Genomic DNA, 24,532 nt, shown 5'->3' on the forward strand with positions numbered 1-24,532 from the left:
ATGCAGGGGCTGCAACGCCCGCGCGCGGCAGGGTGGGGTGCGGCAGGGCGCGGCGCGGCGAGCCAGGCCCGGCGTGGTCGGCACGGCTGGCGGGGCTACACGCCGGGAGGCGAGCAGGGCGGCGGAGGAGGGCGAGCACGACGATGGTGGTGGTGGCCGGCGGGCAAGGAAGGAGGGAGAAGATAGAAGCTGATGGTCAAGAAGCTCCGCCAAACAGACATCTCTAGCTTATCTGAAAAGTAGTTTTTTGAATTAGCTGGTGGAACTTTTCCAAATGGAGCTTTTGGAGAAGATCCAGCTCCCGCAAACAGAGCCTTCCACATTTTAAGACATGTTATGGTGCGCTTTTGTCCCTGCCATATTAATACATCCTAAATCTTCACAGAATTCAGACTGAATTCATGGAATGTTTTTTTACTCCCGAATAAGGTTCTTCACGTGTAAAAAATAAACTTTTTTTTTGCATTTCCCCTTGAATTTCTCAACAAACTAAATAAAACAACCACCATGTATGAGGACAAATCACCCAAACAAGCTGCCCCAGAAGCCAAGCAACAGGGGGGGACTGACACCCGAGGCACCGACGGCGGGCCCACTCTACATGACCGACAGCTCGCGGGTAATGCCCGCCAGCGTAGCACAAGCATTTCCGGCCGCGCGAGGTTTCCTTCCTCCCATCGATCTGTACGCCCTCCCCACCGGCCGCCGGTCGCGCGCCTCCGCCTACCTCCCGGCTCGTCGCCGTCCGTCTCCGCCCCCAAAACCCTGCTGCCCCTGCCGGCTACGCTGCTCCCCGCCCGCGCCATGGCCACCAACGGCAGCTCCCCGGTACGCGGCCCAGCGCGGTTGACTCTGCTGTTTATCCCCTGTGAGGTGGTGTGGTGGTGTTTTGGTTCATATTTTGTTTTGGGCGCTGGGGATTTTGCAGAGGGTTCGGGACACGGAGAGCAGCCTGGAGAAGGTGAAGCGCCAGCTGTCGTCGGGGTCCGGGAGGTACCTGCTTCAGGGGCCCCTGCTCAAGCGATCTGAGACGGTATGATGGTTCCTGGCCTAGATGTTCATGGGGAAATGGCTCGTGCGGGGTTAATTAGGCGTGTGAAGATTCGAATTGTATGCTAGATTTTGTTAACCATAGGGTTTAGGCGTGGGAGGGTTTGGCTTTGGCGCTGAATTTGGTGTTAAAATTGGACTACCGATTAATTATGCAGTAGTAAATCGTACGGTTGGTAGCGGCAACTTTTTGTGATGCGATTAGCTGAGTGTGTTTCTGTACATTGTCTTAGCATATCATGATCATGGGACTTAGTTTTATGAAAATCGCCAGGCGATAATTGGGAATGGTGCGTTGAATTGTGTCTTCCACATAATTTGGTATTGTAGTTTTGGGTTCTAGCAGGGACAGGGAGAGAAAAGAGAAAAGTCAATCTTATTGCATCTGTACAAGTACCTTTGTTGTCCTAAGAAAGGTAGAACTGATTGAAATCCTTGCCGCTGATATTGTGGATGTATCATTACATTGTGAGGGTGGAACTGTGAATGGTTTGGCTGGCCACACGTTGAAAAGTAACTCTGTCGGTGTTCGTTGACTTGCTACTGTCCTAGAATTTACTTTTTGATGGTTCACCTGGAACCAACTGTTTCCATGTACACAACTGTATGATCATAGCGAACATAGTTTTTCTTTTTTCCTAATTAGGTTTATACCTGTGAGTGTTACCCAACAGTTTCACCTTCCAAACTCTTATGATCTTCTTTCAAACAGCTGCGGAAATGGAATGAACGATGGGTCATATTGGACCCCACATCTGGAAAGATGGAATACAAGTATGGAACCTCGCCTGTTTCATAACTGAGAATGCCAAGTAAATTACAATTATCACCTTAGAAAGCACTGATGTTTTGGTGCAGACTCCGGAGGAATGAAACTGCCATAAAGGGGACCATTCTATTTGACGCCTCAAGCACCATTACTTTATCTCCTGTGAACTTTCAGTAAGACCTCTCATCAACATAACCTTTCCATGATATGTTGTACCTAAGTGTTAGGGTTATAACCTACAATTATTTCTCCTTTTATGTTTTTGCAGAGGGATGCCGAAGTATGATGGTTGCTGCTTCTGTATCCTATTTTTCTATATTTTGATCTCAAATTGTTTTTTTTCAGAAAGCATGTTTTAAAATAGTTATATATAAAAATATCGCATGGTTTAAGCTTTTAGTATTCCTTTACTGTATTTAGATATCGGAACTCCTCAAAAGAAGGATTACTTTCTTTGCGCTGAAACTCCTGGTGCTGCGAAAGCTTGGGTATCTACATTACAGTAAGCTTTCTGATCCCTGACCAGTGAATACCTCAATCGGTTTGTTTCACACTGTCTTGTATATTAATAGGCCAAAGACCTAGCAAAAGTTTATCTCAGTGCAAAATGCAAACTCTAATGTGAGTGTAAAGTCAATATGAGTTTGGATTGTCATCCATTTGGTAATTGGATGATTACAGTGTCCCAGTGGAACCTACTGTCTCGAATTTCCAATGATGCAGATCTATAGGATATCATTCATTTCCACATTGATCCGAGAATTTATGATAAGACTCTTCATGCTAAGGCTAGGGATTATCTATTTTCTGTACTCCAATAATGATAAAATAACCTGAAGAACCTTCAATGGAATCAATTTACATGATGTGGTGTAGCGGTGAAATCAACACCCCCCCCCCTCCCAAGCCTGGTAGTTACTAATTTGTCATGTTGCAGTATTATGTTGAATTCCACTTTGCAATTGCATAGTTAAGTTATTCAATGTCAACTGGTTGAGTCCTATTCCTGTTGGTGCATCCTGTCTGTAGTTTTTTTTGTGTGTTTTGTTGCCACTGTACCATTTCCTTTGCATAGTTAAAGTACAACATTGAAGTCATTCTCTTTACTGTATTCTGACTAGTTATCTGTTGTTATTAAACAGCGCAACTCAGTTAGTACTCCGAGCTCATAAAGAGGCAGTAAATTCCTTGGCTGGGAATGGCTCTCCAGCTACATTAGGCACTGTTGCTACTGCGGTTGCTAATGCTAATGCAACAGCCATGGAGGCTACCAAAGAGATAGAAGCTGCAATGAAGGTCTCGATGAGGGCAGCTCTTGGGTTGGGTACAAATAATTCCAATCAGGGCCAACTAGATGACCTAACAATCATGAAGGTCTGCATTCATCTCTTAATGATTTATTTATTGAAGGAAAACTGTGTGGGTGTTCCCCACAGATCTCTCTTAATGATTATCACTTCATTTTCTGTTCAAAAATACTATTCTGATAACACTTCTCTAAAATAGTTTCTACTGGTAACACCTGCAAATTACCTTAATTTTTGCTGCAATCACAGTAATATACCCACGTAAAAGTTAAACTTTGCCTTTTATGGTCATCATATACTACACACATCATTTCTTCAGTATTTTTATACCATTAAGGTTGATGTTAGTTAAGATGCTTGAGGCAAAATACAATGTGCTATAACAAATTTATTTAAAATTCATCACTAGAACAGAACGCTATGAAAAATTTTGTTGTGTTTCATTTTCATACTTCCAATTTTTTGCTGATAGTATAGTAGTTCCATCATTTACATTGCCAAACTGTTCAGATGTCCTTGTGTGGTGACTCATGACTGGGGCATTCTTAATTATATCATCATGCATGATTTGATCAATTCTTCTTGCTCTGTTTTTGCTCTCTCAGGAGACTCTCCGAGTGAAAGATGAGGAATTGCAGCATTTGGCTAAGGATATTCGTTCTCGTGATGCTACAATAAAGGAAATAGCAGACAAATTAACAGAAACTGCAGAGGCTGCAGAAGCTGCTGCTTCGGCGGCACATACAATGGATGAACAGAGACGACTTTTATGTTTGGAGATTGAGCGCCTAAAAAGTGCCTTGGAAAGGCAAATAGAGCAGTCAATGCTTAAGGTAGAATTTCACGTTAATTTTTATTTGTTAGTCCTCTAAATTCATGACATGAACATGGTCTTGGGCACATTGCAGCTAAGACAATCCGAAGAGAAGGTTATTAGCCTGAGCAAAGAGAAGGACCAGTTGATGAAGGAAAGAGATGCTGCATTTCAAGAGGCTCATATGTGGCGCACTGAACTAGGAAAAGCTAGAGAACAAGCAGTGATTCAGGAAGCAACTATTGCCCGAGCGGAGGAGAAGGCAAGGGTTTCTGAAGCAGATGCTGCAGCTCGGATAAAGGACGCTGCTGAAAAACTGCATGCTGTGGAGAAAGAAAAGGAAGAGCTTCTAGCCCTGGTTGGTGTTCTCCAATCACAAGTCCAGAGGTTTGTTCACATTCCTACAACATATATGAAGTTAAAAATTTAATATGCATCAAACATAGATTCATTCATTACACTATGTGATTGCTAATAGCCAAAACACAAAATTCACTTTCGCAGAGAACAGAGCAGCACAAAGCAAGTATGTGAGGAGAGGTCTGAATCATGCTCCGGTGCCGACAATTCTCCTCCCTTAACAAAGCACGTTGATGCATCAGACGATGATGTAGACAAAGCCTGTGTAAGCGACTCTAGATCAGTCCTGGTTTCCAGCGAAAGCACCGAGGTCCAACTGGCTGTGGATGGGGTGGACATCCGTCCTATTGGTGATGCAGAGTGGGGCAGCTTCCAGCAGTCAGAGGCTCTGATCGCTGATGTGCGGGAGGTCTCCCCAGAGGCCGAAGGCTGCAGCTTGGATATTCCTGTGGTAAATCCCCCACCAGTCAATGATCATATGCAGGGAGGCGCGACTCATCCTTGAATGCCCGGTTTGCTGCTGGCCTGCTGCCACCTTCTGAGATTGTGATTGCTGAGAAACCGATCGGGATTTGAATCCTGGAGAGAATTGCCGTTGCTGGTATTTTGCATTGATGCGGGTTGTATGTTCATTGTATTTAAGTACACAACTGAATAAAAAGATAAAGTAGTGTTTGGCTGTGAGATTGTAAATTATTCACCTGGTCCACTTTCCTATAACATTTCATGATGTGAAAAATGACGCAGAGCGAAGTATCGAGGTAAAATCAACAGTGAGCTGAATAAAAATAACCTGAGATATTGGTTTGCCGGTTAAATTCTTATGAAGCATCGCATAAGCAATGTCAGATGTACAAGGGGCCTCCCTTGCGAAAATGAGTATATTGGAACATTAGCAGGTGTCTGAGCAAGACATTCCATTTACAGGGGCGGCACGTCAATTTGTCATGTTAATGTCAATACAACAAACAGTTACCATCAGCAAGGAACATAAGCATTTATCTGAGCTCGCAACAATAAATACATGCTATAATACTTGCAATGAAGGTGATGCGCGATTACAATATCAAAACCTTACACTTTCAATGGATTAGAACACAGAAGTAGTAGTAACCTAGTAAAACAAATAAACTTACACACGCCGTCATAGATAACACCTGAAAATTTTACCACTAAGCCTCTACAGCATTGGGCCCTCTCGGGCTACCGGCACTGCTCTGCTGCTCATACTCCTGACTTGGGAAAACCTCTGGCAGCAGGCTCGTGGAGATGTTGTTCGCGTGAAGCCACGTCAGCTCCCACAAGCTGTCACCCCCAATCGTGCTCCTCTTCGCAAGGATCCCCTTGTTCTTCATCACGAGTAGAATGTTCTTGAGCAGGTCAGGGATCACCTCTTGCAGTTTGTCGCTTCGCTTGCCTCGGACCTTGATCTTGATGTACTTCTCCATCCGGCTCAGGACTCCCAGCCACAGTTTGCAAAAACTGCTTAGGCCGAAAAGGTCTGGCAACAGTTGAAGATATACTTTCGCAACTAGTTTCATGGCAAGCACAAGGGAACCTTCCATGTTTCTGTAGTCCTTCTGGGAGTGATTCTGGCTGATCTCCAGCAAATCATCGAGCAGGGCAAATATGACTAGATCAAAGGCATGAGACCATGTCGCAGACTGGAGGCAAATTTCTTCTGCTGCTGTTAGGCACCGTTGGAGCGAAGCTAGCGCATGATTTCGCACCTCCTCTCTCTGATCCAGGCTCAGTTTTTTGAGTGATTGCAGCAGTTTGAGCCACATCTCTCTGATTGCCTCCAGCCTTTTCTCACCTTCTTCACCTGTTCCTTTTATCTCTTGGGACCACAAGGCAAGACTTCTGACAGAGTCAGCCATCAAATCCAGGGCACGGATAGACCTATCAGCTAAACCAACCCTGGACTCAGCAAACTGCCGTGATGCTTCAATGCAGAAGCCATAATTTGCTAGTGAAAGGTGAGCACCTTCTGTCATGATAAACATGATAGCCTCAAAACCTACTTCTGAAGCATCAGGATGGCGAGCTGTAATGGAGAGCAACATTACTACTGTTCTCCAGCCCATCTGTGACTTTATATGTGCTGCATTTGCTTTGACAAGGCGTGCAACCTCCTGTGTGATGTTTTCGCTGTATGCATCTCCTACACGTGCATCGAGCTTCAGAACTAACTGGAGTGACCTCAGTAATTCATCAGCAAGGTTCTCCTTGTATGGTAGTAACCTCTGGCATATTCTCAGGAGTCCAAAAATAGCTTTCTCCACTAGAGCACATGGCATAACTGTGGACTGAACTATGTTGGCGATATGCTCATATACACCTTGCCAGAGGAGCACAATTCGGTCTCGGTTATTAAGTGTTATGGCAATCAGCAGCTCCAAGCAGAAAACTGCTGTATCCTCATCATCTGGCGAACTGGTAACCTTTTGGGGTCGGCCTGCTGCCCAAATCAGAGCCCTGGCAAGTTGCAATAGTGAATCAGGCTGCAAGAATTTGCTCTCTGTAAATATACTATCAATGCGACATTTCTGAATTGTCTGAAGAGTTCTTTGGTGAGCAGCAAGTTGCTGCTCAGTTGGTTGTGATCTTGGTTCTTCACTGTCAAGAGAGAGCAGCTGACTAAATCTTCCCATAAGCCCAGAAGATTTCCGAGGAGTACCCATCACTGGAATATGAGATGGAGGAACGGCACTAGGAGCAGCCTTTCCTTGGACAGCTTCAGCAGAAAGTTCGGAATCATCAGCGGCATCACTAGCAACACGGGCAGGGAGAAGCCCTAGCTTATGCAGCCTAAGGATGCAATCCAACACGTTCCTCCAGCCAGTACATATGTAATCACCATATCTGTTAGCTATAGTAAATAATGTCTCGGTTGCTAATCTAGCTTTCAGGTCATCTCCAAATGCAGTAACTGGTTCCTCAACCAAAGAGGTATTCAATAGTGTGGTGAATTTGCACAAAGAAACAACAAGATCATCCAAGACATCCTCAAGATGATGAAATGCAGAGATCTTCGCAACACCTAAAAAGCCATCCACGCAGGTCAATAGAACGTCTTCATGCTCCGAATGATCAAATACCACCGCAATGGCTGCAATGGTAGGGCCAGACATAACAGCAAACATATCATGGTCAAGGAAAGGCTGAGAGTCACCAACAATATATGGGGATGTAGACTTTGACTTCCGCATCAGATCTATCCAACGACTGGGAGACATTTCAAAATATCCCATACCCTGCTCAGGGGTGGTCTTAATCTCATTTCGGCAGATTGAATGGTATAGCTCAGATAACATCTCACGTGGGAGGTCGCTGCCCCCATTTATGTTCCTGTTGTTCTTGATGAAGTCCTCCTCAGTCATTTTCTTCTTCACTTGCATGTTATGTTGATCAGTGTTCAGCATTATAATGGAATAGGACAATAGTAGAGCAGTGTCTTTGTTTGCGAAAGCCTGAGGAGACTGCTCGTAGTATCTATCTGAGAAGGCCTCAAGAACCCTCTGTATCTTCTGAGATTCACCGGGAAGCCGGAAAGTCTCCAAAAATAGACGCAGAGCTGTATCCAGGTTCATCTCCTGGAAATCAAAGGTCTGAGCAAACTCACGAAGCACCTGAACACAAAACTCATCATGATTGCCTAGGAAATCTCCAACAAGATTCTTATCCAAACCAGCTGTGTAGCGGAAAAAACAAGCCACACTTTGGGGATCAAGCTTCTCGGGCAACAAATGAGTGCCTTGAAGAAACTCCAGACCTTTCTTTGGGTCCCTGTTGAAGTGATCAGCACCAATCATTAGCCTCCTTTTGACATACTTTCTTTGACGGACAAATTTCACCCAATGCCGAGGATCAGAAAAGTTCTCGCACTTAACAGTCCAGAAAGGAGTGTATTCATCGAGCTCCACAGGCAAGAGCTCAGGGCGTGAGGTTGCATTCCCGATACGATCAGCCATTCCCTGAATCACAGCAATCAAGCCTTCTAGAGCAAGTATGTGCATGGAAGACAAGGGGCAGTTGATAGGAAAAGTGCTCCTCGACAGAAGATTTGCAAGCTCCTCAAAAACATTCCTACAGGTTATATCACAGTCAAGATTGGCATACATCTCCACCATAAAATTTTTCTGTCGACAGAAGTCTACAAGAGCTTCCATTGCAACCTCCTGTTGATGGTATGTTGCTCCAAAACGGGGTTGTGCAAGCCTTATAATTATACAAGAAAAGAAGGCCTCAAGCTGCAGCTTGAGCTCAGTCCGGAGGTGATGATACAGATTCAATGCAATACTGCACACTATTGAAAGGATGAGTGGACTCATTGACAACCCGAACTGCATTAAGTTTCTGAAAAGCTCATCTTGCACTAGGGACAACAGCTTTGGATGTTTCTGAATTGAAGACCCACCAAGCTCAATTGCTGAATTGATCAACTTAAGAGCAAACAAAGGAAGATCTTCATCTAAGCCAATCTGTTCAACAACATTGAGGAGAGAGCACAAGAAATGGAAGATTTCCACCATGCAAGGGACTCCATAAGGCTCCACAACAAGACCACTGCCATCCGCAGAATTCTCATCAGAGGTACCTGTCTCAGACATGTAGCTTCCATTACCATTTTCCATTTGCCTGATACCAAAAGGATGATTCATATCCGTGCCACCCATCTGTCAAGAACATAAAAAAGCAGTCACTAAACCTTTTCCATCAACCAAAAATACTAGCATGTTGTGCATGCAATAACACTTGGCAACGGTTCACAATAGGGAAACAAACACCAAGGAAGACTTCCACATCTAAAGGCCCTTTTCTGATACTCCAATGAGCGAAACAATTATAAGGGTGTAGACTGACACATACCTTGTTAATTTTTATTCCACCTAGATAAAACTCGGATGCACGGACATAAAATTGCCAACTGGGTTACCTTACTGTTAAGCAAGTTTACTTATTGGATGCAGCGATCTCTGTGTATTCCTATTTCATGCTAGAAATAGCAATTTCCAATGGTCCGAACAAGATTTCTGTTGTAAATTCACCAAACTAGTTGAAAGTTGAAACACATAAAAACACTCCACAAACTAAACCCAACACGACCTTGATTTCCTCTCACGACCCGAAACAAAAACTCAATTAGCAGTAGGATGGTTGAGTTGCAACGCCAGCTGTTACACAAGTAGCGTAGAGCTAGAAGATGCAAGTCAGTCAACAGTGATGCGGCAGTGTCAGTGTGTCACATAGGCCAACTTTGTTGCAGCAATGTCGCATCAACTGTTCGTGTAGCTATATTTGAGGAGGGAAGCTACAAAGGCAAAACATCAAAGGCCCCTGTAGTGGTGATGCTACTTTTGAAACAGTTGTCATGTTAACAGAGTAATGGAGTAATGGAGTGTGTTTCTCAAATTAGCTGATTTTGGCTCTGATTTAAGAGGTAACTTTCATGAGTTCAAGTATGAAGATGTTTCTTCCCAAACTTGTCATAAAAGCTTCATCGACCATATATGCATCAACATTTTGGGATTCAGCCTGTTTGCAATGTTATCAAGCGTAAAAGGGTAGATAACCACCATTCTCTGCCTCACAGATCTACCTCGCTTGTTCCACCATACAGTTTCATTTGCATTTTTCACTCGATAAGAGGCGCTACAGAGGCATCTCCAAGAGAGGTCAAGACAAGATATGAAGTTAGATGACACAAAACCACCACCATATCAAAGGTATATATTTCTGAAACCTAACACTTAGATATAATGGATGCACTAAAGGTAATTCCCATCTCAAGCGTGTGATTTTCTACCACGATGGTTTGAAACTACACAAGAGATGTCTATCGTTTGGCCAGTGTAGCACTGAACAAGCTATTTAATTGAGAATGTCGTACTAGAATCCCATTTTGTGTGTGCAATGCCGCTTTTATATCCAGTAACTTTGGTATGGTCAGGAGTGAGATGCGGGGTTGACTGGCACTTGTAAACTCAGCGCAGGACTAGCAACTATTAATAGCAAAAGCGCAGCCTCTTACCTCTGGTTTGACAGCACTGTTAACTCCATCAGCACTGCCTATCTGCGGGAGGCGTGCGAAGATGCAGCGGATGAGCTCGTGCATCGCGTGACGCGAGAACCGCTGCAGGAGCTCGCCCTTGGCGGCGGCCTGGTGGACGACGCGGAAGCAGGTGTTGACGGCGGTGCAGACGTGCTGATCCCCGAGCGCCGCGGCGGCGGGGGCGAGGAGGCAGGCGAGTAGCGCCTGCAGCATCCTCATGAGCACGGCCTCCTCGGCGGCGGGCTCGGCCCCGGCCTCGAAGCGGCAGCTGGCGACGGCGTCGACGACCTCCCTGAGCGCGGCGCCCGGGAGGGCGGGCCCCGTGAGGGACATGACCTCGTGGAGCGCGGCGAGCGAGGCGGAGGTGACGGCTGCGCCGGCGTCCTCGGAGCGGACGGCGTCGAGGAAGGGCCGCAGCGCGGCGGCGGGGAGGGCGGCGGAGGCGGCGGGGGAGAAGGCGAGGCGGCGGAGCGCGCGGAGGGAGGCGACGAGCGGGTGCTCGGCGGCGGCGTCGTCGGCGCGCGGGTGGCGGAGGCCCCGGCGCATGACGGCGAGCACGGCGCTGGCCTCCGCGGAGATCGCGCAGGCGAGCGCCGCCGGGTCGGGGCCCGGGCCATCGGCCGGGGAGGCGCGCGCGTGGTGGGGCTCCTCGGCGATGGGGTCGATGCCGGCGGCGACGAGCGTCCTGGGGCGGCCCATTTTGGTCCGGGGCTGCTAGCGGCTAGGGCTCGGCGCGGGGAGGCCGCATGGGCGGCGGATCTGTTGAGAGGGATCGGGGACAGCGAGGAGCCGCCTCGGTGGAGACGGCGAGGGAAGGAGGGAGCAGGACAGGGGGGAGTTCGTGCGGGGCGTTCCTGCCCTGCTCGCCCTTTTTCCTCGTGTCGGCTTTAATTTTTCCGCGCCGTGCCGCCGGGAGCGGAGATCGGCTGGGGTTTTTGAGGTTGCGGGGCAGCGGGGGTCAAGCCAGGCGTCAAGGCCCGTGGCCCGTGCTCCGGGGGCCCGGGTTCCGCTGCGGGCTGCGGCGCCACCGGCGGCGAGGATCTCGGGCGAAGTGAGCAGTGAGATCCCGCCGTCCTGGCTGGCCTTCCTCGGCACTGGTCGCAGCAGCGAGCTTTTTATAAGAGGGGGACAATCCTTTCCTCGATCCTAGGGGCTTTGGACTTCGGAGAACATGCATCGGAGTTGATCACCGGGCATCCGGGTTTCTCGAGCCATTGGCATGAGAGCATCGCGCAGATTCTGGGCCCGTTCAGTTTTCAAAAAATTTCGTGTGCTACAGATATTTAACAACTAATTAGAAGTGTTAAATGTGGATCACTAACAAAACCCATTTCACAACCCCAGACAAAATTGCGAGACGAATCTAATGAACCTAATTATACAATGATTAGACAATGTCGTGTCACAGTAATCAATCTCTAATGACGAATTAATTAGGCTTAATAGATTCGTCTCGCGATTTCCCGCCATCCGTGTAATTAGATTTACAATTAGATCATATTTAGCCCTCCTAATCTTCGGCTGAAAATTGCTACAGTAATTTTTCCTAAAAAATTTTTGAGAGCTAGATTGCTACTGAAATGCTGGAAATATCCTGCTTTTGATTTTAAAGGTTTTACTTGTGTTCTGACGTTATATTGTTTTTTGCTGGAAAAAAAACACATTTATTGTGTTCGCTTGGTTTATCAGCCAACCAGCCAGCAGTACTGTTCTCTCATACTAAATCAGCACCAGCCACCAGCTATCAGCCAGTCAGCAGTTCTGTTCTCTCATAACAAATCAGAACACAAGTAAAACCTTTATAAAATCATGTAGGTGATGCGCGTATACAGTAAGGGTGTGATTGGATGGGTGGCTTAGGCCCTAGCCAGACTTGCACAATGTAGCCCACGAATGATTGGATCCCTGCATAGGCCTCTAAGTCTGGCTTTACTAGTGCAAAAGTGCTCTCCCAGGCTGCATTGCTGGAAACGCAAAAATCGAGCATATCCAGCTAGTGCAAGGTGGCTTGCACCCAAGCTGGCCTTCCCCTTGTTCTGCTCACCTCCATCTCTCTCGCATCTTCCTCTCTGTTGCGCCGCTCGTGGCCAGCAGCGCTGCAGCGCGTGGCGCTCGTCGACTGCCTCCGTTGCCTCCAGAGCCCCACCGTCGAGGACGCGCCGCCCGCCGCGGGAGAGGGACGGAGCCCCGCCGCGGAAGGGAGGACCTGGCGAGGACACGCTGTAAGGATCGATGGACCAAGAGGGGGTGAATTGGGCCTTTTTCAAATTTCTAAAACAAGGTAAAGCAACCTTAACCTATACAATACTAGTAAGGCTCAATTCACCAACCGGCTAGCCAAACAAACTACACAAGCTTACAAAGAAACAACTAGATATGAAACTAAGCAAGGTAGAGCTAAACTATGATCTCTAAGGTCAAGCACATGAATAATTGCATGAAAGTAAGTGCTTGAAAGTAAAGAGAGGGCAAGAGACAACCAGATTTTTTTCCCCGTGGTGTCGATGTGTTGGCACACCCCTAATCCGCGTTGTGACACTCACTAAGAGTCTTGTCACCTCCCAAGTCACCGAGACGAGGGCGCTCACTAAGAGTCTCCGTTCACCATCCCGGCGTGGTGGAGCTCAAGCCACGTACAAACTTCTTCGGGCTCCCACAATCGTTGGCAAGCTCCGGAAGAAACACCTTCAGTCACCAAGATCGCCTAGGTGCTGCCAATCACGAAGAGTAACAAGCTAAGCCCTTCACTTGAGTAAGAACCGATCACCAAGAACGGATGCACACAAGCTTCTCTCTACTCAAGTCCTTAATGTTGCTTCTTGATTGATTGGATGAACAAGTATGTGAAAGATGAAGCTCAAGGTGGCTCTCAATAATGTATGAGTGTATGAATGTAGCCTGGTGTTAAGAGTGTGCAAAATGACCCATTGGAGGGGTATATATAGGCAGCTCGCACGAATAGAGCTGTTGGAGAAAAGCTGCCAGAAAACTGCGTAGCGCCGGTTAATCCGACGATCCTCCAATAACCAGCGTCGGTTTAACCGATGAATGTAAACTGCCCCTTCTGAAAATTAGCCGTTATAACTTGGGCAGATTAACCGACGTATCATCGGTTTAACCGGTGAGTGTAGTTGTCCACTGATCAACTGAAAAACCAAGTCTCTGGACAACTGCATCGACGTTAACTCAAAACCATCGTCGGTTTAACCGGTGAGTACAACTTCAGAAATCCCTGAAAAACCCAACTCACTGGTCAATTGCACCGACGTCTCATTTCAAACAGCGTCGGTTTAACCGGTGTATGGAACCTTGAAACACCCTGGAAAAACCAACTCTGGACTAATGCACCGACATTAAATTCAAACACGTCGGTTTAACCGGTGTATTGACTTGTCCAGACTCTGCTGACTTCGTTTAACCGACGTATAGAAAAATGAAAGCGTCGGTTAAACCGGTGTTAAAGACTTTTTCTGATTTTGCCTTTTCTGTTTTGAGTCTTGAATGAAATCCAAATATTCTTGAGATATAAGTTGAAAACCACTTATTTGAACTTCTAGGAACCTGAGTGACCATAGTGTGCATCCATTTTTGATTTACCATGTCCATGCTCAAGTTACTTGGCCTTAACCCCTCTTAATAGTGCGATCACTACAAAACTATAAAACCTATACTAACCTAAGTGTCCTTCTCAACCTTATGACACTTAGGACTAGAAAGATCCTTACTCTCGACATATATTAGAGTTGAATACCGAGATCGCCTTTTTGGATAATGAAATTGGGGGGGGGGGGGCACTTTTGACTTATGACCAAATGAGCGGTAATGATTCATTAAACTGCACAAACTCATTAGTCACAATAATGGTTGTCATTAATCACCGAAACAAACCTTGAGGGCCTAGATGCTTACACACGCAGCAGAGGCGCGGCGAGGGAGAGCGCGGCAAGGACGTGCGGCAAGGCCCCGCGCAGATCCGGTCGGAGCTCCAGCCGGGTCGAATCCCACAAGCCGTGGCTGTTCCGCCTCGCATCCGCGCCGCGGCTTCCGTCCCGCAGCTTGCTTCGCGCTGCGGCCGGCGGATCAACGCGCCGCCCCCGCTCCCTTGCGGGCAGCCCTGCACGCAGCGGCGAGCGCCTGGGCCGGTCGGAGGGCGCCACCGCGTCGAATCGAGGGAGGGAAAGGCCGCGGTGGAGCTCCACAAGCACCAGGTCGCCTCGCCGGCCGAACTTCGGGCCTCCTCCGCGCCGCCGAGGGAGGGAGCTCGGGAGGAGAGAGGAAGGAGGGGACGGCGCGGCGTGGAGGGGGCTTGGGAGGAGGGAGGAAGGAGGTGGAGGCGTGCGCTGACCAATTCACCGGAGTGGGAGAGAAGAATAGAGAAAGAGGGTGATAATTTCACCAACATTGAATGCAAGGTCACTCTACCAATATCTACAGCCAACCAAACACAAGTTGGACAACACAGACCTACTATTAGCCACCCAACCAAACACAGACGTATTGTACTGGTTAAGCCTGGCCAACTCTAGCCTGGCTTAGTTTTCTAACCAGGCTAGACCTAACCAATGAACCAATCACGCCCTAATATGCTCTGTGGGTGTTTTTTCAGCAGAGAAAGAACCGGCATAGTGGAGCAAGGCAATGGCCGTGTTTGGTTTACTTTTCGTGAATTTTCTTCCGAAGGATTTTTACATGCATGGCACATTAAACGAAGTCTATTACAAAACATTTTCACAGATGAGTGTAAATTTGCGAGCCGAACCTAATGCTATAGTAGCCATGCTCTAATTGTCCTCTAATCGTACGGTCAAAGACCTCATTAGCTACAGTAACTGCTACAGTATTATGGTTGCGGAGATAGTTTTGTAATTTGACTTTATTTAGTATCTGCAATTAGTGGTCAAAATTGCGAAAAGTTTTTGCGAAATTTTTTTCACGCCAAACCAAACGCGGCCAATGAAAAAAAATTGTGCCGGTAACAACGACACGTTGAAGCCTTGGTGCGTTATACGCGGGTGAATGTTTAGATTGGGCCCAGACTTTATTATTTGTGAGAGGTGAATGAGAAAAGGCAGAGGCTATCGCTCTGTTCGTTTGGCTTATCAGCCAACCAACCAGCAGTATTATTCTCTTATACTAAATCAGTACCAGCCACCAGCTACCAGCCAATCAGCAGTACTGTTCTTTCATAATAAATCAGCACCAGCCATCAGCCACAGCTAAGCGAACACAGCGAATATATTTTGTCATTTATGTTTTAGCATTAGCATTGGGTGTAAGTTAGTGACTTTTATGTGCACATCCAACTCTTTTTAATTGAAAATTTTGTACTAAATGTTATATGGTGAATGGTCGGCCCTCCATCATTTAGCAAAAAGTCAATATACACGATCGTTTAAACATCCTTTTAAATGGTCGAAACGGCTTTGCACGGCTAAATCTATCTACACAACTACCCATCAAGTAGCATTTACAGGCCATGTAAACGGAATAGCCGTGTAGGCAAACAGTGCTTAGAGTTCACCAATTGACACCCTATTTAGCAGTTAGATCTGAGTCAAAGTCGAGTCTTTTCCCCCTCTTTTCTTGAGTTTGTTAAAGCACTGTATATTATTACGATGGAACAAGTCTACTTGATGAGGAGGTTAAGTAGACTACCTTATTCGCTATCTTGACGAGTCCTACTCGTGACGTTTTCCTCGGTCGCTCTTTGTTTTCAGCATGGTTTCTTATGCCACCAGCCGAGTAGCCGACCAACTTCAGCTGGTAGTATTGTGCACCATAAAAATTCTCTTGACCCGAACTGCTAAAAACCTTGTTGAGACCGGTGACCCGTTCTCAAAAGAATACCAGACAATTCACGAAGCTAAAGATCGTGACATGACCAAAAGAACCAAACCAGATGTCTCAAGCCTCAACTCATCAGAAATATTCTAGAGGTCACAGGTATTGTTAACCTGAACCAATGTGTTCCTCGAACAAAAGACCAATTCAGTGCGCATCATACAACAAAATAAAGAACACCAGACACTGTCCACGTGCTGCCTGTTTGGACTCCGTTTAACCAAATAAAGCTCTTTGTTATTGGCCCACAGAAAAGGCATAATATAGTGCTGCCTGTTCGGAACAAATGTAAGACATGCATTTCCAGCAACAACAAGCCGACGCCAGTCACCAAAAGACCGCCAGGATGAAATCTCTCCATTCAAAATTTTGGGCATTTTCCAGAATAAATGTATCGCTGCATCAACTCTCACATCCATTGCCATTCGTACGTCATGACTTCAGTTTATCTAAGGCCGTCAGAAAACTAGTCTTGTACGTCTCGATCTCAGCGTATACTGAGGAGTTGGGAGTGGAGCTGACTATTGCATAGGCACCTGCCATGTCCAAAAATCCTGCAGCTTCTTCTGTACATTACAAAGAAAAAGTTATAGGAATAGTGTATAGGAAAGGATAGCCCAAAAACACAAAGTACTAAATCAGTCTTCATATATGTTTACATGTTTGTTGGAACCTTTGGAAGAAACAGAAGAGCTGGACCTTCCAAACAAACTCTGTTCAAGCAAATGCCATTTTTAACATAGCTTCAGAGGATTTTTTTTTGTCAACATGGGTGCCCTGCAAATGAAGCTGGATATGACCCCAGCTCGCCACGCAAATTCACTGGCTCACCATTTTTTTTACGAAGGATTCTGCCACCCTGAGTTCGGCCAGCCGCTGGTGAGAAAACCAATGGGGCAGTGTGATGCAAGTTTTGGCTCTCCAATTATTAGCTTCCATACAAATGGTCAATGCTGTGGTCAGTGCCAAAAAATTGGCAGGGCAGTGATCCAAAAGAGGCCTAAGTTAATTGCACTACCATGGGATGATGGTTTCTTCCTAAAGTTGTGAACTGTTTTGGGTTTCTCTGTTGTGTTCTTGATGGGATCTTTTGATGTTCCCAATTTTTGTTTTCTTGTAAAACTTTTTCTTCTATCAATGAATAGCAGAGCTCCTACCACATCATCAAAAGGAAAAAAAAAGGAACAAAGAGCAAATGCAAGAAATCATGATCACAGAACGGGCATACAGCAAGTGTTAAATGTTAGGTAACACAAAACAATGGCAATTCAGCAACATGACACAAACGCTCCTAGAGCCATGACTCATGAGAGTTGGACCAAATCACCAAAGTTGATAAATTCCAATATTCTTGGCAACCTGAGTTGTGCCTTCTTTTGGGTGTGTAAAATCTAATAAACTTTCAAAACTTCAACAATCAAAATAGAACTTGGAATCATTACAGATTGACCTAGATGAAGAGAGAAACAGTGGGAAGTTTGTCAATGGGATCTCCTTTTGTGCAAAAGCTAATCAGCGGCCATTCAATCATTATAATGCATATGTTTTTTTAAAAAAAATAATGATAATGCATAGAGTAAATGTAGGAAGGATAGAATTGGTATAATTGATGGATTGTATTAGCTTGAGGCCTCGGCCGGTATATATAAGAGTACAAGACTTGGGGTGTAAGGCAACCCCACCGGATATGTATGGTAGTCCAGATACAATATCTAAACTATCAAATATACTCTAACATCCCCCCGCAGTCACAGCGAGAGCACTGCAGACGGTGAGACTGGAGGAGAAGCCGAATGTAGGAACCGACGGACTGACATCCCCCCGCAGTTGTAGCGTCGGCGCAATGCGGATGCTGCGACTGGAGAGAACCGGCGAGAAATTTATGCGGATGGTAGCCCTTTGTGCCGATGTCGAAGAAGCCGAACTGGAGCAAGTAGCCGTGGTCGAGGAAGTCGTTCGTAGGGTAGCCGTGGTCGATGGTGAGCTGTCGAGGTCGCCGATGGTAAGGAGCCGCACAGGAATCCGCGGGCGCACGAGGAAGCGCCATGGTGGAGGCGTAACGGAGACGACGCCGGAGATGAAGGCGGCGACGCGTCGAGGCAGTCGAAGAGAGAGTCGATGCCGCAGTCGACGCAGACACGCCATCGAGCGACACATCCCCGGGTTTGCCAGACCCGTGAATGCATCGGGGGCGATGGCACGCACCGGTGTTGCCAAGACCGGACGTGCGAGAGAGAGTGCACCACCAAGACGCCGTTGTCTGAGGGACCAGCAGAGAAGGCCTCCACGACGGTCGCAGGCGCAGAAGAACAGCGAGGAAGAAGATGCCGATGCAGCCCGCAGTTGCTGGAGTAGACGAAGGGGTAGAAGTGGATGGCGACGAGGTGGTGCTGGATGAAGCGACGAGGTAACCCGGATGATCTGGCGCAAGGCCTGATGAACCGGAGGACGCGGCGGCGGAGCTCGAAGAACTCGAACATGGTCTTCACCGAGGTGTTCGAGTTCTTCGTCGCCTTCTTCGAGCTCCGCCGCCGCGTCCTCCAGATCATCAGGCCTTGCGCCAGATCGTCCGGGGTTACCTCGTCGCTTCGTCCAGCACCACCTCGTCGCCATCGTCGCCGTCCGCTTCTATCCCTTCGTCTACTCCAGCAACTGCAGGCTGCATCGGCATCTTCTTCCTCGCCGTTCTTCTGCGCCTGCGACCGTCGTGGAGGCCTTCTCTGCTGGTCCCTCAGACAACGGCGTCTTGGTGGTGCACTCTCCCTCGCACGCCCGGTCTTGGCAACACCGGTGCGTGCCATCGTCCCCGATGCATTCACGGGTCTGGCAAACCCGGGGATGTGTCGCTCGATGGCGTGTCTGCGTCGACTGCGACATCGACTCTCTCTTCGACTGCCTCGACGCGTCGCCGTCTTCGTCTCCGGCGTCGTCTCCGTTACGCCTCCACCATGGCGCTTCCTAGTGCGTCCGCGATTTCCTGTGCGGCTCCTTACCATCGGCGACCTCGACAGCTCACCATCGACCACGGCTACCCTACGCACGACTTCCTCGACCACGGCTACTTGCTCCAGTTCGGCTTCTTCGACATCGACACAAAGGGCTACCATCCGCATGAGTTTCTCGCCGGTTCTCTCCAGTCGCAGCATCCGCATTGCGCCGATGCTACAACTGCGGGGGGATGTCAGTCCGTCGGTTCCTACCTTCGGCTTCTCCTCCAGTCTCACCGTCTGCAGTGCTCCCGCTGTGACTGCGGGGGATGTTAGAGTATATTTGGTAGTTTAGATATTGTATCCGGACTGCCATACATATCCGGTGGGGTTGCCTTGCACTCCAAGTCTTGTACTCTTATATATACCGGCCGATGCCTCAAGCTAATACAATCCATCCATTATACCAATTCTATCCCTTCTACAGTAAAGACAAAAAATGAAAGGACTTAGGAATATTTAAACAAAACACTTTGAACTGACAGAGAAACTAAAATTAACAAGGATGCAGGGACAGGAGGTGTCAAATATTTTTACTCACCGGATTTAGAAAGTGCAACAAGAGTTTTTAGAGCTTCTTTACGTGTTTTATCATCTTTAGCACCTTCCAATACATTAAGAAGTTCCTGAGCTCCCCCCATCTCAACCACCTTCATTCTTCTTTGGTCTGTGCCCATAGGAATTAGTAAAGAATATTACATAATTGACATAGAATGTATAAAGCAAATAAAATGAAGACTGAAATTAAATGTCATGTTAACAGAAGTGGAATATTTAGCCAACTTGAAACTATAAGACTTAATTTTATATTTCTAGGTAGGATTGGCACTCGGACTATGGAAGAAGTGGCATGCAGCTATTGGCGATCAGCTTAGAAGTTTGGAACTTGGTTAATAGCATGGAGTTATGGATCACAGCGAGTGGGTACTACTGCAGCAGACAAGACAATGTGAATGATAGCAGCCAACATGATAGATTGATAGTGATCTTTAAAAGTTTATGATAATTGACAACCTTTAGTCAAGAAGCCCATAATGCATGGCCCCATGTCGATTAAACCCAAATAAGTGTTAACTAGAAATCTGGATTGTTTTAAAAAGCGAACATGTGTGAATTGTTATCTCATTGCAAAATAGGATGAAAAACCAAGCATCTAGATATTTTGCTGATTACCTCCCCACAAGAAGATGAGAAACATTCTTTTAATAAGAATCTGACCAATATAAAAAAAATGTGTAGACAGATACCTAAGTACAGCTCTAAAATGCAATAAAATGAGACAAGCCAATGTCGTAGCCCTTTGAGACCTAAAATCTTAAGCATTAGGACAGGAAAACAGTAGGGGGAACCTACACTGCTATATAAGTGTGAAAGAGATAGACCATCAAGGGTCTCTAAATTAACTAACATTCTTAGTTCTATGGAACAAATAAACAATGCCACTAGCAGATGAACTTTACTTTTGTGCAGTTTTCTAGTATTTATAACAGCAGCACAAAGCACAAAAGAACTACTCCCTCCGTCCCATGAAAAGTGCAATCCTGAGTTTCAAAAAAATCCCACAAAGAGTGCAATTCTAAAGATTGGATCTCAACTACCTGCCTAATTAAGTGGTCAGATTTGAATTGCATGCTAAAACTAACCATATGTGGCAAACAAATGAGGGCATGACTGCATGAGAGTCTTTTCACGCTATTACTAATCCGACTGAAAAAATCTAGAATTGCACTCTTCATGGGACGGAGGGAGTAAGGGTTAATTGTTAAGAATAAGACCCTCCATGTTGTCATAAAGTAGTATCGTAATGACGAAAAGGACCTCGGTCAAGACTCCAGAGAATCAAAACGATCATCAATAAGTGATAAGTGACAATCATAACAAGCATCCAAGTCAATTATACTAACGTACTACAACAAGTTTAGTTCTTTCTCTTTAAGCAGTTAATTATTATCATGTTCTAAAGCTCAACAATGCAATAGATAAATCTTTTGAGACCAGCACAAATGCTTAAGTAAATTAATTACCATCCACTGCAAAACGAGTTAACCGGGAAGCTCCCATCCGCTTGAACAAGGGATCCTTAACACGCAAAAGTGAAATAGATTGCTGAAGTAGGTTATCCCCTGAAAACTTGACAGGCAAAGTAACATTTGGAGGTCAATCAGAAAATATCCTATGCAGATAACTCAATCCCAGTAGTGAAAGAATTGATACCCATATATGGAAAGAATTGGTAGCCAACTAGGCCAGCAGTTCCTAGGAAAAATATCTTCAATATCCATCCAAACTTCTTCTCAGCTTCTTCCTCGAGCGCCCTGTCATCTGCGCACCATTTCAGTTGAAGCCAAAAGACAAAAAGCACACTAGTGTTTTCAGCAGGAACCAGAAAATAACAGAACATAGAAATAAACTTCATAAATTCTAGCTCAACACAATACTCTGCACAAAAGATATCTCAGCATTGCATATGAACACGGTTCCAAAAAATAGTGACACAACAATAGTCCAGGAAAAAAAAGTATTCCATCAACCGAGATCCAGTAAGGAAATTCTACAACGACCAGACTAGGAAGGCGATTTCAGAACCAACGAGTGTAGGGACAATAGGGTATGCGCTTGATCAGGGAAATTAACAATCCCAGGACAAAATTTGACAAGCCTAAGTATCCCCATCAGATCGATCAACCACAAGAACAGAAATGAAGCCACCGGAGCCCGATGTACCTCTCTCGTCGTAGGTGCAGAGCCTCCGAGCCAACCAGAGCCCCTGGCCGCCGCCACTCCACTCGCTCGCTGCTACCTAAAGCGTGCGATATCAACAAGAGTCATGGGAGCTCAGACAGGAGTTCGACGCGGATGGATGGAACTCAAAACCGCTAAATCTAAGAGAGGGTCGGGGACGTACTCCGGCGCCACCAACTCGGGGCAGCAGGATTGATCCTCCGCCGGAAACAGCCTCCGCAGTGACCGGCGCAGCCCGGCGAGCGGCCGCGGCGGCGGACGGCGGCGACAGGAGGCGTCGGAGCGTGAGCTGCGAGACCCGCTGCATGGCGACGGTGTGGTGGAGGGGTTTGCGGCCCAGTGGGCCGTAAAGGTTTTGAGGAAGATGACGAGACCAGACCAAACACGGCGGTTTTTTTATTTTTATATTTTTTATTTCCATTTTTTACAAAAATATATTTTCGATTTAGAAATTTACAGAAATATACCCCGGCCGCCCCGCTGCCGGGCGGCCGGGGCTTATCCGCAAAAAAAAACAAAAAAAATTACCGACAGGTCCCTGGGGACCGGTCGCCTGGCAGCTGGGCGGCCGGCCTTATTTTTTGCAATTTAGCCCTTTTCGCGAAATAATTTCACATATGTGCTCTTTTTATAATTTTTTTTGCAGAAATAGACCCTGGGGGTCGGCGCTGTAATATGTGGCGCTGAGATAACACGTCTTCGCCGAGGTGCCACGCACGCACAAGCAATCTAGTGAATCTTCGAACTTGCCTTTAATATTTTCGGACATTTTCAGGAGACTAGAATACTGTGAACCACACATCAAATATAACGGTAATAATTAATAACTAAAAACTGCATTACACAATGTAAACCATTGGAATTACATCATAATACAACGTTAATGAAACACACATCAGACATGCAGTGGCATGGCAGAACCCGTTACAACTACGGTAAACAGATTCTAAACTAAGCTAATATGCCTTAGGTAATTTAGAAAAACAAAACAAACACAACGATGCACCATGTGACTAGTACTAATAGTCCTAGTAGCAGTACCCCCACGTAGCAAACTGCGTTGAGCCTTCTCCGCAGTATCCACCCATTGCAGGTGGTGCAGGCGGTGGTGCCGGAGGGGCAGGGCCCTTCTTCTTGTGACAAGGACAGTTGCAGTAAGGAATAGTGCATGGTTCATCCTGTGAAGCGGCAGTATTGCTGGTATCATCATCTTCGTCGTCTTTGTTACCCTCGCTCATTTCCTCGTAATGGTTTACCTTGCATTCCAGATCAAAGATCTTTATCTGGAGGTACTCGATGAACTCCTGAACTGAATCAATTGGTGCAGGATCGACCCACCTGGTAAAACCACAGTTTTCTGGAGCATCTGAAGACTGCAAAATAAATTTCATGTAAGGTATCTCAATGAAGATAAAGAAAAAAAACAACCGAGTATTAACCATGTGTGTGGGCATTTGAAGAAACGCCGACCGCCATCCATCCCGTCGGTGCACATCTGCACTAAGCAATCCTCACCATGTCTGCATTTTGGTCACGGTTCTCTACAGTTATCGTATTGTCGTAGAGGAATTTCATTGGTAAATTCACTCTTGTGCTGTGGCAGAAACTCAAACACTGGTTCCGGAAAGGAATCAGGTCCAAGAGGTCCCTCCCATATTATGGGGTCTCCCTTTCTCCCCCCTTTTCCTTTCCCAAAATCGTAGTAATTCAGTGAGCAATCTAATTGAAGCAGCCATGCGGGACCACAAGGAACCGACGTCGATGCTTGCGACGATCCGTAGGAATCCTCGTACTCCGTCCGTGTACCAAAGGCCTGAAGGATACCTCGGGCTCTATCACGTTGAGTGGTCCAGGCCTCGAGTTGTGCCGGCACGCTCATCGTAGACCCGCCATGAATTCTCATTACATTCAGTGAGCAATCTAATTCAAGTAGCCTACATGACTCGAACTGCAACAAAAAAAACTTAGTATACAAATATTAAAAGATCGAAAATTTCGTCAACATTTACTCACCGCCCCAGCTAATGCCTCATCCCTATGTCGTGCATAGCGATCCTGCGAAGTCGCAACATGCGGCTGTGGAAGCATGTCAACATACGTCAAACGACAACGAGTCTTCGGTTCGTACCAGGTCAGGTACGCCCGAAACGAAGGCTCAGTGTGTGGACCGGTATCCTCAGTCAACTGCTCGTCTGCATCATCCCACGCAGCCACTCATGGTTGTAATCTAGTCACCCACATTGTCGAGAAAGGATGTCCAGCCCTTGATAAACTGCACGTTAAATAGAAATTAGTTTCACGTTATTAGTACATGGGTGCTCATAAATTTTTGTTACCTATGATCATGGCGCTGAACACGATCCAACGCTGAAGGCACAGGGAAAGATTGGCGTCGACCGAACTGCCTCATGACTCTATCCGGGCAGTGGGCCTCAACTGCAACATTGTACACCAAAGCTGCAGTAGTCATCCATAGGCCCTGGTCCTGTGTGCACACCGAAGATTTCCCAAGCGGTGTATGTGCGGCTATAGCCGAAGGACTGTATGGCTCCCACACAATGTCTTCTGGGGTCAATCGATCAAATTCGGCAACAAACTCAGGATAAG

At 46.6% G+C, this 24,532-nt stretch overlaps 3 protein-coding genes across 5 annotated transcripts; 1 reads left to right on the forward strand and 2 right to left on the reverse strand.

Annotated features, from left to right (window-relative positions):
• Nucleotides 1-632: 632 nt before the first annotated feature.
• LOC120690788 (switch-associated protein 70-like) lies at nucleotides 633-5,039 on the forward strand. The gene is made up of 10 exons (XM_039973598.1): nucleotides 633-828; nucleotides 929-1,033; nucleotides 1,763-1,824; nucleotides 1,909-1,992; nucleotides 2,088-2,119; nucleotides 2,240-2,321; nucleotides 2,962-3,193; nucleotides 3,732-3,959; nucleotides 4,035-4,327; nucleotides 4,445-5,039. Exons 1-10 carry the CDS (start codon nucleotides 805-807, stop codon nucleotides 4,803-4,805), a joined length of 1,503 nt encoding a protein of 500 aa, XP_039829532.1. The 5' UTR covers nucleotides 633-804; the 3' UTR covers nucleotides 4,806-5,039.
• A 163-nt stretch (nucleotides 5,040-5,202) lies between these two features.
• LOC120690787 (ARF guanine-nucleotide exchange factor GNOM-like) lies at nucleotides 5,203-11,597 on the reverse strand. Its single transcript, XM_039973597.1, has 2 exons — nucleotides 10,335-11,597; nucleotides 5,203-8,979 (listed from the first exon to the last, which is right to left on the reverse strand). Exons 1-2 carry the CDS (start codon nucleotides 11,052-11,054, stop codon nucleotides 5,473-5,475), a joined length of 4,227 nt encoding a protein of 1,408 aa, XP_039829531.1. The 5' UTR covers nucleotides 11,055-11,597; the 3' UTR covers nucleotides 5,203-5,472.
• A 4,658-nt stretch (nucleotides 11,598-16,255) lies between these two features.
• LOC120692444 lies at nucleotides 16,256-22,264 on the reverse strand. Of its 3 annotated transcripts, XR_005682629.1 has the most exons (7): nucleotides 22,089-22,264; nucleotides 21,908-21,983; nucleotides 21,398-21,505; nucleotides 21,208-21,306; nucleotides 19,725-19,850; nucleotides 16,856-17,704; nucleotides 16,627-16,762 (listed from the first exon to the last, which is right to left on the reverse strand). XR_005682629.1 is itself a non-coding variant. In XM_039975744.1 (6 exons), the coding sequence occupies exons 1-6, from the start codon at nucleotides 22,230-22,232 to the stop codon at nucleotides 16,629-16,631; spliced, it is 687 nt and encodes a 228-aa protein (XP_039831678.1). In that variant the 5' UTR covers nucleotides 22,233-22,261; the 3' UTR covers nucleotides 16,256-16,628. The 3 variants fall into 3 exon arrangements, 2 of the variants coding, with proteins under 2 accessions (XP_039831678.1, XP_039831679.1); XM_039975744.1 differs by lacking the exon at nucleotides 16,856-17,704 and having other exon boundaries at nucleotides 16,256-16,762; nucleotides 22,089-22,261; XM_039975745.1 differs by lacking the exons at nucleotides 16,627-16,762; nucleotides 16,856-17,704 and adding an exon at nucleotides 18,697-19,604.
• Between the last annotated feature and the right edge of the window lie 2,268 nt (nucleotides 22,265-24,532).

The sequence above is a fragment of the Panicum virgatum genome, chromosome 9N, assembly GCF_016808335.1.
Source record: "Panicum virgatum strain AP13 chromosome 9N, P.virgatum_v5, whole genome shotgun sequence".
Taxonomy (NCBI): domain Eukaryota; kingdom Viridiplantae; phylum Streptophyta; class Magnoliopsida; order Poales; family Poaceae; genus Panicum; species Panicum virgatum.